General features: G+C 26.0%; 1 protein-coding gene across 1 annotated transcript; it reads right to left on the reverse strand.

Annotated features, from left to right (window-relative positions):
• Positions 1-622: 622 nt before the first annotated feature.
• Positions 623-10,794, reverse strand: LOC145191056 (uncharacterized). Its single transcript, XM_090067327.1, has 12 exons — positions 10,530-10,794; positions 10,398-10,455; positions 9,864-9,977; positions 8,974-9,138; positions 8,114-8,317; positions 7,941-7,987; positions 5,612-5,722; positions 5,354-5,525; positions 2,725-2,824; positions 2,415-2,521; positions 2,178-2,309; positions 623-936 (listed from the first exon to the last, which is right to left on the reverse strand). Exons 1-12 carry the CDS (start codon positions 10,676-10,678, stop codon positions 814-816), a joined length of 1,482 nt encoding a protein of 493 aa, XP_089923453.1. The 5' UTR covers positions 10,679-10,794; the 3' UTR covers positions 623-813.
• Positions 10,795-13,916: the final 3,122 nt, after the last annotated feature.

Raw genomic sequence — 13,916 nt, forward strand, 5'->3', positions numbered from 1 at the left:
ATATATATATATATATATATATATATATATTCAACTTAAATTAATTCTATCAAATAAATTTTAAATGAAAATAATTTTGTTAATTTTATAATAGTTATTTACTAATGTTATATAACTATTATTGTTACAAAAAAACCACCCCCGTCTTTATTTTGTAAAACTGCTTTCTAGTTTTTCAAATATAAAACGATCTTGCCTCCAGTTTTTTACGCAAGCCACCCGTTGGCAAGGTCTGTTAAATAGTAAGCCATGGATTAAATGAATTAAAATTGAACAAAGAAAATGCTCTTGATATAACAACAGCATGTGTAATTATGGCAGTATTACATACCAACCTGGTTTTTTTGTTTACTCTCTTAAAGTTTCTGTTTGTTTCATAGCATTTTAAAAAAGTAAATTGTCAAGCAACGTTAAAGTATATGATTATAATAAAATTTTAATTCAACTATTTCGACTAAATCGACTTTTAGTCAACTTAGTCGATTTTAAAAATGTACTTGTCGATTTTGGTCGACTTTCAAAAATATATTAATCGATTTAATCAACAGTCGAATAATTTCAAAATCGTACCAACACTAGAATTCCTACATATAATGGTTTAAAAAAAAAAACGCAATTGATATTTTTGTTATGTTATAAAGAGTCACTAAAAAATATTCTTTCATAAAAATATGAACATATTATATATAATACACAAGATTTTACACAATAATGCGACTAACAAAAACTTTTTATATACAAGCGAATTTTAAGTATAAAGCTTTTTCACTTCTTGATTCCCACTAAATCATTTGGCGATTTTAAATGACGGTATTAAATCCATTTGCTGCCTTCTGCTATGATTCCAGTTTGAAATATTAAGATCAAAGACTGGACCAAAAATATTAAAATTCCCCATAAGTATCGTGTTTTTACAGGGATGGTGAAGATTTCCGCCTTACAAGAAAATTATGATACAGTTGTAATTACAAAAAAATTACTTTTGACATTTAGAAAAATTTGAAATTAGTAATAAAATAGTCTGCGAATTTAGTTCTTGTATTTAAAAGGAAAAAAACTTGTTTAACATTTTTAAAGCAGGCTTTAAACACATTTAAAAAGGGGGTGCAAACTTATGTCCTAACTTTACTATTGTATAAATTTTTATTGGTATTAAAACTTTCTTATTTAACTTTTAATATTAGATTTAGAAAATAAATCAACTCGTTCTAGGAAAAAAATGGAATCAAAAAAAACTTAAGACGAATAACAAACAAAAAAAATGAAAGTTGAAAAAGTAGCCATCAAGATAAAATCCTGACAGTCAACTGTTTACAAATGGTAATGTTTTACAATACTATAATTTCTCCTCAGTAAGAATAGTATTAGACTACTAAGGACAATATTAGTTAAAAATATTAATTTAAGTGGTTTAAATGTAGAAGGTATCCACCTCACAATATGGCCAGACAACATCATGTCATTAAAATAAAAAAGAAATGACCTTTTATTTATAACTAACAAAAAGGTAAACAAAGCAAAATCATTGGTTAAATTTGATTGGTTATATTTGATTGGGAGAGGTAAAAGTTTGAGGCTCTCAAATGTTGCAATTGATTCTTTTCTATTGTACAAGAAGCTTTGTACCTAAAGAAGTTTCACAAATTAACTATGAAATAGTCTGTGAACCAATAGCATTCTTTTTTAGAGCTTTTGTGCGTAAATTCAAATTACACTAGCCATGTGCATGCCACATCCTGTTGCATCCTAACTCTCTACATGACTAAAGACAGCCATAAGATATTTGAAGCAGAAAAGGTTCAAATGCAAAAGAAAAGTATGTTTATTGCCATCAGTAATATTCTTTGGTTTTTTAAAAGCCTTTTAGAACTAGAGGCAAATGCATCATATTATAGCAAATAAGTTATAATACGATGCAATTGCATCGTATTATAACTAAAAAAAAAAAAAAAATGACAAGAAAAAAAAAAAATTTTTGCAAGGAATCAATTTGATTTATTTTTAAATACTTTTAACAAAAAAAAAAAATTATTTTATTTCTTAACAAACCTTATAAGAAATATATAAGTAGTGTATAGATTTATGTTGAATTATCATGCAGAACTTTAAGATTTTGTAACCATCTTGAATTTAAGAAAAAATATCACAAATACATACAGTAAAGCACTGCTACTTACCTCTAGTCTAGTCATATTTAGGAAGTTGAGGAATGAATCGATGTCAACTTCTGTGTGTGATGGATATCCAAATACACGAATTGTCAATGCCTTCTCTTTTAAGATCTCTGAACGTGATGTCAATGAAGCGGCCTTAAAAGTTATTTTGATTCCTTAACTGTTATTGCTGACTGAAAGTTTGCTTTTAGCTCAAAGCTTTTCTTTCTGATTAAGGTTAGCTGTGAAAATTTGGCCTACCTGAACAAGAATGAATAGGAGAAGAAACATCCACTGTATTCCTATACATAACCTGTAGTACCATACAGTAAGAGCTGTGTTATGAAAATCTATTAAAAGCGCTGATGCTGAAAAAAAAATAAGCAAATTATCAGAGCACAGTAAAACAGACAGTGAATCAGATTATTTTTTAAAAACCAATAAATGAATGCAGTTACATGAAAAAAATAACTTTAACGCAGAAAATTCTTTTTTTTTTTAAATAAATCTGCAAAATACTTAAGCTCAAAGTTGTTGCTTCACTTTAGAAAATATAAAAGACAAAACTTACTTATAAGAACTAGGATAATCATGTTAAAAACAACGCATGAGGTGCTAAAAGACAAAAGACCATTGAGCTGATTGAAGTGACGTTTAATAGCAAGTAAATCCTAAAAAATAAAAATGATATTTAAGTTGATTATGTAATTAACATTTCACTATCACTATATTGCCGTTTATTTTAAATCGCATCCTCTTTGGAAGGTTAGGTTTAAAAAAAAATTCCTACAAAAAGAAGTGATACTTTTCAAACAGAGCTTGCTGACCAGAAAAAATTTCATAACTTCAGTTGAGCTATAAACTAAATGCTACACATTAAGTGTTTATACATGGCAATTAAAAGTCATAACTTTTAATTGTATATAGATCTGAAATACCCACAAATTAAAATTTGTTACATATCTTTCAGTAACATTTTTATTCAATTCATCCTGTGAATCTCCTTTTCTTTTTACTATTCTATATAATAATCCCAAACTTTTAGTTGTACAGTTGATTGCTTAACTTGATTACCTTCTACTGTTGCAATAGTAACAAAACAAGCATTTTTCAATGACAGTTGCCAATTGAGTCTTTTTTAAGTGCCATGCACAACAACTTTATAATACTATGGCATAAAACTTTGAAAATGATTTGAATACCATCAATACCATCTTTGAAAATGATTTGAATATTCTTTTAAAAGTTTGTAGAAAGAAAAAAAAAAACATAAATATTGGAAACCATAGTGAAATGAGGACTTACAAGGAAAATAGACCCAACATCTGCATCTTCTGCTTTGACAAATGTGACTCAAAAGTTTTTATTCAAAAAAATTCAGGGAGATGAACTTTTACTCTGATTGTTGATCTGTGGCAATTTTTAGTTTATAAAAACGATTTTAGAGGGATCAATCACTTACATCAGTTTATGAAAGCTATTCCTACAAAGAGCTTTTAATTTGACAGTATGCACATAATGCCTTCTGCTTTTCACACAATTGATTTTTTACTTTTTTGTACAATAATAAAGTTTAAATGTTATGATGGTACCTAAGTGAGGATTAGGTCTTTTTTCACCTTTTTCTAATATATGTCAAAAATCGGACTTTAATGAACCTCCATGTCAGTAAATACAAGAGCTTAACTTAAGCTTTTTTTGCACTATACAAAATACCTTACAATTCATTAACTTGGACCATTACCTTATTTAGCAATATATATATATATATATATATATATATATATATATATATATATATATATATATATATATATATACATATATATATATTATAATTATTAAAACATCATATATGGTATCATACTATTATTTTTTTTTCTTTTTTATGTAATATTTCGGCTCATATGGTGAGAGCCATTATCAAACTAATAAAACCGTTGGTGATGTTTTAAGAACTATAATACTTTTACACATACTATTAAAGATGTCACTTAAATTTTATATACATATATATATAATTTATATATATATTATTCATATATATATATATATATTATTCATATATATATATATATATATATATATATATATATATATATATATATATATATATATATATATATATATATATATATATATATATATATATATATATATATATATATATATATATATATATTATTCATATTATTTTGCATTTACTTTTTTATTGCATACATAATCTATCATATAAAAAATTGTATAAATCTGTTATGTAAATAATTTATCATCTTTGGTCTTTGGTAGATTCCAGATTTCTATAACAAATAAATAAATGTATTTTCTCTAATTTAACTATTTAAAATTTTTTTCTATTTTACTTTTATTTTACTTTTATTTTAAGTTTACATGAAAAGACTTGAGAACTTTCTGCATGACGAACAGAATACACATAAGTTTAAAAATTGTTTAGGCATTCTGCATCTCTTTTGGTTTTTTTGCAGATTTAGTTGTTGCTTTCTAAACTGCTCAGCAACTTGGAGCACATTATGATGATGCTCTTTGCCTCTAGCAGATTAAAATAATTTATCACATTTTTTGCATATCTTTCTAGCAAACAAGTCTCCCACCAATGTTTCTTAACATACAACTGATAGTATTATGGGCAACTTTGTCAACAATGTAATGAGAGCAGCCACTTTTCAGTGGGTTAAGGAGTGCCAAAGATTGTCTTAATGGCTTTGATAGTAAATGCAACATGTAGAAAACTTTTATAATAAAAGTTTTCTAATTGTTAATAAATAAATTCAAGGAAATTATAGAGGTCATTTTAAGAATGTTTCTTCAGCATATGAAAATTATTATTTTTTTAAATATCTTTGTAACTGACTGCGTTCATATTTCTGTTGATCATGTTGACACAGAGAGAAAAATATCTGTCAATGGATAGTACATTTTAACTTATACATCAGTTATAAACCATTAAGCTACTTTTTTCAATTAAAAATAAGAGGTCAACTTATACACCAGGGTGACATACATCTGTATAATTGTTAGCATAACACTTTTATGTAGAACCTTTTTTATTCATCAAGTAACAATAAGACAGAAATATAAATCAAAGAAATTATTAAAAAGTACCTTTTTTCAAATTACTTTTCAGATAAGATATTATAACTTAAAGAGGAAAAATCAAAACTTGCAATAAAAAATTTCACCTTCATTGCTGTTTTTAAATCAGTAGATTTTTCTTCTAATCTTTGCATAACTCCATCCAAATAATAAAACAGAAGTTTGCATTGGCCACAATAATTTAGCACTACTGCCAAAACAACACAGTTAGACATCAAACCAGAAAGTACTATTAGAACTGTCATTGAATACATCTCCCTAAAGATTTTTTCAGTTTAGTGCTTGACTATAAACATTATTACATATATTCCATATGCATATATATATAAACATTACATATTTACCATGATTTTGTGTGAATACCAGAAGAATTTTCTATTCCAAATGCTTCAAAAGAATAAGCCAAAGTGCCAAGGGAAAAAAGTATCCAAAAAAAACCAAATACCAAAAATAACCTATAAATCAAAACAAGATATTTAAGTCCAGATCTTGCATACTCTTCTTTAGAATTATTCCATGTCCAATAGGCATGAAACTTTTCTCTATAAGCTCCTCATATATCGCTGAAATTTTGTGTTTAGGATATATCTCTTGTAAATAAAAAACCCTTAAAATTTTATTTGAGATATCATCTTTTCATTCTTAGGATTTGACATGCTGAAAATTCCTTACGAGGTTAAAAAGAAAAACCTGCGTGATAAAGTTTTTAAAATAACACGTACTTTAATATCATTTTTTATTTTGAGCAACTTTTTTTGTTTTAATTCTAATCCAAAATTTTCATAAAACTGCATATTTTCATGATACCATATTTAAATAAGCGTCAATACTTCATCAAAATAACAGCTTACCACCTAAATACTCAAAATAGCTTAATACCTAAATGCTTAAAATAACTTAATTTGAAAAGAAAATATCTTGAATGCATTTTTAGGAGGTCTGGTTATAGAATTTCTTCTTTTTAGTTCTTTAAGTTTAGTTCTTTGAGAAAAAATTCATTGGCTGACAAAAACTCCTAGCAGTTATGATAGGGGATGATAAATGATAAATGATCATTCTTTTTGGGAACCTGTATTTCTTGTTCTCTTAAAACACCAGAAGTAAAAAGTCATGCAGCTTGAAGTTATATGTGTAAACAAATATTTTTTAGTAACTTGAAACAGCTTTTTGTCTTTTTAAGTCATCATAGCAGCTAGATAATTTAGCAAAAAAACTAAAACTAGCAAGTTAAAAAAAAAATCCCTCAAACTGAATTTTTAAGAAAAGACTCAATGTTTTTAGATCAACTAAAAGTTCTTCTTCAGTAGATTATGTTGTTTTAGTTCATAATTATGTTGTTTTAATTCATAATTATGATGTTTATGATTAATATGATGTTTTAGTTCATAATTGTGTCAAAAGGAAGTGCTGCAGGTGAGTGATTATTTTCAAACAAAATTTTGATTTTACTTACTTTGTCAAAATAGGGAAGTTGAGAAATCTTAAAAAAATAAAGGATTTTTCAATAAGAAATAATATTCAGATTTGAACTGGAAAAAAAAACAAAATATTGATTCAATGATTCAATTCTAGGAGATAATCTCTCATAAAAATGTACAAAAATAATTTCAAAACATTCTCATTATTGTAAAGTATAAGAAATGAATTGCTTTTAATAAATAAATTTTTCAAGTCTGTAAATAAATTGAACAAACAATGCTAATCAATTTAAACTTAATTTTTTTCAATTCTTGTGAATGCACTTATAGTTTCATCAATTGTTACTGAACTGTAATCTCAGCTATTGGGTAAAATCTTGAAACAATTTTTTTCCCAATAGACGAGATAGAGTACAATAGATGAAACAAGAAGCCCATTCACTTTTTTAAAAACTTAAAACAAAAAACATTGAATCTTTCTTTAAAAATCAGTTTAAGGGATTTTCTTAAAGGTGACAAGGTTCATTCTTGGTATAATTTACCAGTAACCTTTCTTGGATTTTGCATGAAAGACTTATAAAAAAAATTTAATTAACAATTATAATTTACAATTTTTGCAGCTTGTATTATGACTTAATATAAAAGAGCATTTGGTAAAAATTTCATATGATTAGAGAATGTTTATTTGTGAAAGAGATGTTTGTTTGTGTTCGAGATGAAATGTTTGTGAAAAGTTATGCTTTACAAACAGAAAAAATTTGGAGTTTCTAAACTCGTACATAATGTGTGTGCTTTCATAAGGTAAAGATAATAAACACAAATTTTTAACAAAATTTGAGGAGTCAAGTAGGAGCCATGTTCTTTTTGGCATAGAAAAACCTATTTATGCTCCTATACAAGATAATATAGAATATAAAGTTGATTTTATGATTCGCTTCTATGGTAACAAATTTGTTTCAATTTCTTCACAAAAACAAACAGCTAATGATCTTAATCAACTTAAAGAACTTGCAATCGCTAAATAAAATCTAATTAAATTTTCCATATCAATTTTTTCAAAAATCTAGAAGTATAATAAAAAAATTAAGTCTGACAAGAAATTGAACTTTTACTTAATGCAAATGCCACTAAAAGTAGTGATGAACCACATAACTAAAATGCGCTATCAATAAATCATTATACAATCAAAATCAGGTATTTACTATGATAATTAATATGATATCGTAAATATTATTGTACATAACTAAAAAATTACCTCAAACTATTGGTCACTTGAGATGGACATGTGCTTTGCAAGTACACCTTTATGATAGATGATTTAACATTTCAGTAAATTACAAAATTCTTATTCATTTTCATAAGTGGTACAATTTTTTTAAATGGTATTTTTTTTTTCTGTTCTCTGACAATAATATTAACAAGCTCAACCTTTTCCATCAAGGCATAAAGGGCCTCATGTTCCTGGATACGAAAGTAGTAGAACCCAATAACAAAAGCCAAGAAATGAAGAATATTGGGAACAATATAGGTACCAAATACATGGTGACACGCATTATCATTGGAACTCAGAGATGTACTGGGGGTCATATCAGTCCAATTAATAGTAGTTGTATTTGGTGTTGGAATAATTGGCTTAAAAAAACAATTAATTCATACTACTTATGTATAAATTTAAAAAGGTCATGAACACTGCTAAATCAAATGAAACTAATAAATTATCAAATATGTAAATAAACTAAATTTACTAAGTTAAATCCATTTTTGAGAATTTGACATGTAATCTTTTGAACATTTCAAACATTGAATAATAAAAAATTTTGAATACTTTGAATATTGACAAGTAATCTTTTAAATTTTCCAAAGACTAGCAAGCCTATTTATTGCTTTTACTTTTAAAGATTATACTTCTTTAAAAAATCTTTTATTGTTTGCAAATAAACCATCTCTTTGTGCTACTACTTGACAGATTCTGCTAGTTAACTTTTTGCATTCTTTTTTTCTTTAAATAAAAGATAAAGAAAAGATTTCATTAGCTTTAACAACATTTAAAACAAAAAATCGATTGTAAAACTTAAAAACTACTTAGTCAGCATTATCTAAGAGCATGTAAATATAATTGTTTTAGTAATTTACTACAATATGTTTTAAAAGGTAAATGGAAAAACGTGTTAAAAGAGTGAAAGTTTCAAAGTTAATTTTCAAAATTATGCTTAGGAAAGTTAGTGAAGGACCCAAAATATAATATAAAAATTCAAATGAACTCTATTAACAAAAATTGAAGCAGTTACCTTTGCATGTGATTTATCTATGACCAAATAGCCTTGACAAGTAAATACTCCAATGATATACCAGAATATAAGTATGGCAAAGGTCATGAATGTATAAATAAAATTCCATAGCTTAAGACAGCAATTAGGATGATGAAACTCTTTACCAAATGGTCTCCAAGCAATCTTTTTAAAAAAATACTTAAATATCAATCAAGAGTTTTCAAAGTTTAAAAAAACATAAAGAGTTATCTTGATGCTTAATAAGAATTTTTAAATTCAAGCAGACAAGTACTTTCTACTCTCTTGCTAATAACAGTGTATAGAGTAGGGTTTTTTTTTTCAAAAAAAAATTCTTCTGATTAACTACTAATTATCCGCTTTTTTTTATTATTATTTATTAGTTTTATTACTATTACATACATACATACATACATACATACATACATACATACATACATACATACATACATACATACATACATACATACATACATACATACATACATACATACATACATACATACATACATACATACACACACACACATGCACACAAATAAAATGATAAACAGCTTCCAAAAGGATATATATATATATATATATATATATATATATATATATATATATATATATATATATATATATATATATATATATATATATATATATATATATATACACAAAAACAAAATGATCACTTGGAACACTCTTTTGGTAATTAAGATTCTACGGATCATTCTGTTGTACAGAATAATTTGTAGATGTGCAAATATTTATTACACAAGATAATTCACAGCCAACAATATGTAAAAATCCAATTAATTTTAAATACAAATCCTAAAAGTATTTTAAAGTTAATAATAGGCAAACAGACATATTTACAAAATCATGCAACTAATATAACTTACAAGACAAAGCAATCTATAATATGGTACCACAACTTTCACTTTGCATTTTGTCAAATTGTAAGTAACTTGGTTCACCAACACATCTTGAGAGGATGAACCAAGGAAGTCATTAATCTAGAATAAGATTTAGAAATAATTTTTCATTTAAAATGGTTTCATATTAATAATTGCTAAAAGTAAATATAATTTTAAATGTTCATATTATTAATTGCAAAAATAATTGTAGAAATAATTTTAAGAAAATATTTGATTGTTTGCATCTTTTTTTAAATTTTTCTAAAATATAGCAATACTGCAGACAATATATATTTTTACTTTATAAATAAATTAAAATGTTTCAATAAAGAACAAATTAAAGATATATTATTCTTAAAGGTCTTTTCAAAACTTTGAGTAAAAACAATAGTAAAATTAGAATCTCTTCAAAATTCTCAATATTTTTTAACAAATACAAACACACAAACACACACACACACACACACACACACACACACACACACACACACACACACACATATGCATAAAAAGTCTTACTACAACACCACTTGTTTCAAAAAGATCAGTGTAGCTTGAATTCAAACTTCCCTCAGACCTAAAAAGCAAAATTTACTGTATTTCATAATGAAAATATAATTTATATGTACACATATACATCATAGATTTTACCTTACAGGATGTACATACTGACATATTGGTTGATCCATTAACCTTTCTGCAGGGAGTCTTTCTTTTTTTGATCTATATGACTCTAATTCTGATATATGCGAAGTTTCTCTCTTTGTTTTGAGCACTTCTTTAGAAATATTCCGAATCATCTAGCTTATTAAAACATGAACTCACATTAATTTTTCGCTAGTATGCATAGGTATAAATGACTGGACATTAAATGACACTTAACTGGTTTATTGTTTTGACGGTGTATAAAACGAAAACGAAAGTGTTTTTTAATAGGCCGCTTTTAGCCATTCGTGGCTTTCTCTTTTTAATAAATTTTTAACAATAATAATTTCAGTTTAAAATGAAAATATAACTAAAATATGACCCAGCCACATATTTTTGCTACTGGGTCAATCCATAACGTAGCAATAGTAATATTTTTAGTGGAAACAACTTAGAAGTAAAAAGGAATAAATAATCAGCACAAATGTAAAGCCTAAAGTTTGGTCTTTAAATGCAGCAGTTGCTTCACTATTTAACAATATCATTAACATAAACTATTCATTTTGTAACTTTGATTTTAAGTTAAGTTACCTTAAATGATCTGAGAGGACCGAGCTAGCAAAACTATTTTATAAAAAAAGGTGCCACTTAATGGTGCTGAATGAAGTTAATTTAAAACTATGAAACAAAATTTTAAACATTTTGTTAGAAGATTAAAAGTGTTATAAACACTACATTTTTGTTTATCTGTAAACAACCGGATAAAAAAAAAACATCCTAATGAACGATTAGGATGTATAAACACATTTACTATAAGTTCTTAAACATGTTACACATGTTATGCTAAATTTTCACTACACTTGAAATTGATGACTTTTTGGCACACTCTGACCCACTCTATTGCTAATTTGAAAATTGAGTCTTTTAAAAAAATAAATAAAAGTGTTTTTAATCTAAATAAATGCATAAATTCTTTTTGTGTTTTTTCTAGGAGTTTCCGTATCAGATTGGCAGCCGTTTAAAATTATGCACGGGTGAAATATTACCATAAAAAAGAGTTTTTGAACAAATAACATCGAAGAGTCAACAAACTTTACTAAGTAATCAAGAAATAAGGTAAATACATCATAAAATATCATATTTAAGCAAAATCATATTTTATATTCAAATCGCTAGTTTATGTCATGATTTTTAGAAAATAATCATTTTATCATTCCCCCTAGGCATCGTTTACATGTATGTATGTATGTATGTATGTATGTATGTATGTATGTATGTATGTATGTATGTATGTATGTATGTATGTATGTATGTATGTATGTATGTATGTATGTATGTATGTATGTATGTATGTATGTATGTATGTATGTATGTATGTATGTATGTATGTATGTATGTATGTATGTATGTATGTATGTATGTATGTATGTATGTATGTATGTATGTATGTATGTATGTATGTATGTATGTATGTATGTATGTATGTATGTATGTATGTATGTATGTATGTATGTATTTAATAGATAGGAACATAAGCTAGGGCTAATTTAAACCACTACACAGTGGGTCAGTAGGTGGATAAAATGGAAAAAATTTTAATTATCTAACCTATACAACTTACTTAATTTTAGTTCTTATATATGTTTAGTAATATTTATTGCTAGTTAATTTATTTTAAATCCCTCAGTTATATTGACTCGAAGAATTTGAATATTGCAATTAAAAAAAAAATTATCATTATGCATAAGTAATCTCAATGAGAATAATTTTACATAAATATTTCATTTACATTTTTTGTTGTCAAGGAAACTAAATTGCTACAAGGTTATTTTAGCGTATTCAGAGTTAAGACAAAGCATATTGTCACATGAATTTGTCATATCATAATAACAAATGTCATACTTGATCTTAGTAATACTCTAAAGACCATATTGGAAAAAAACAACTTGGAAAAATAATTGTTTGCTGGGCTATAAGAGATAAATAACACACATTGACAATTCTAATATGTATTTGAGCTATGACATGTTTAAATCGAGTTTCCCTTGATTTCTTGTCCCCATAACTCTCCATCATAAGGTTATATTTTATTTTCAAAAATAAGTAGTCCACGTTGCATATACAGTAGTGTAAGTAAGTTCTAGCTCACCATAATTTTACAATTACTTTTGATTTTTTCTCAAAAATATGAAGGACTTATTAATAAAAAAAAATCAGGTTTATATACACATATTGCAAACTAAAATGTCTAAAAATAATTTAATTAAATATAATGTAAAAAGAAAAAAAAAATAATACGTCGTATGTCCGCCTTTTGGATTGATTACAGAAACGATTCTCCTGGAAATTGCTTCGTATAAATTTGTAATGAATTTTTGTCTAATATTGGCCCACTCCCATTTTAATATTCGGAGACCTTCTTCAACATTTCTGGGGTTACATTCGGCATTTTTTTTATCCAATGATTATGCTGTTTTGCATATATAACTCTTTTTTCTTTACTTCCACGACGTAATAAAGGCTTTCGAACAGCAAAATACCCTCTTGACCCAGCTTTTAGCAAATGTCATTGAATGCAAGACGAGGAAATATTGGTACCAGTCGCAACTTAAATGTCTTGGGCCAATTCACTGTAGGTTTTTTCCGATTTCGCAGAGACACATTTTAAAATTACTTTATACCATGTTTTGTAAACTTTAGAGGTCTTGCACTTCGAGTTTTATCATCAAGAGATCCGTGTTTTTAAATTTTTTTTTAATAATTTCTTTAATGGCTTCTTCATTAATTCCCTTGAATATTTTTGATTTTTGAGCAATTTTTTCGTTAGGAACAGTCATCTTCATGAAGGACGATAATTTTTTTACGTTCCAGTTGTAGAATTTTGCCCATTTTAAGACTTTACACTCAATAAACGTAATAATACAAAAAAAAATAATAATAATAATGAAAAAAAACTTTAACTAGAAAAAAATTTTGTTTTTATAAAAACCGAAAAATGATATTAAGCGCATAATATCTATGAAATGTCTTTATAAGCTGTACAATTGCATTTAATAAACAAAAATGCTGGAGCAAACCAAAAACAAACGTGTTGAAATGAATTGGTTCAGATCACCATATAAAGAAAATAAACACCTCAAATATCAAAATACAACAAGCTATTTAAAATTTTGATAAATATTGCTTTTGTTTGTAAAAATAGTGTTTAGTATTTTTTGAGATAAGATATTTTTTTTATATAAAAAAATTTTCAGAAGCTATTATTCAAAATATATTAAAAAACGTTTAGTTTTAGTAACTATTTACAGCATATTATAATATCAACTTCAAACAAAATATGTTTATATTAAAGATAATTTTTTTTGTTGTTTTAGATAATGGTTTTGTTAAACT

The sequence above is a fragment of the Hydra viridissima genome, unplaced genomic scaffold (assembly GCF_058129835.1).
Source record: "Hydra viridissima isolate aposymbiotic clone 2 unplaced genomic scaffold, HvirCarnegie_v1 scaffold_11, whole genome shotgun sequence".
Classification (NCBI taxonomy): Eukaryota; Metazoa; Cnidaria; class Hydrozoa; order Anthoathecata; family Hydridae; genus Hydra; species Hydra viridissima.

Excerpts from the sequence above, each read along its gene's own strand:
- LOC145191056 (XM_090067327.1), bottom strand. The coding sequence starts at position 10,678 with ATGATTCGGAATATTTCTAAAGAAGTGCTCAAAACAAAGAGAGAAACT. Across the intron at positions 8,318-8,973 it reads TAGATAAATCACATGCAAAG|CCAATTATTCCAACACCAAA; the intron begins GTAACTGCTTCA and ends TGTTTTTTTAAG. Across the intron at positions 2,825-5,353 it reads ATTTAAAAACAGCAATGAAG|GATTTACTTGCTATTAAACG; the intron begins GTGAAATTTTTT and ends TTTATTTTTTAG.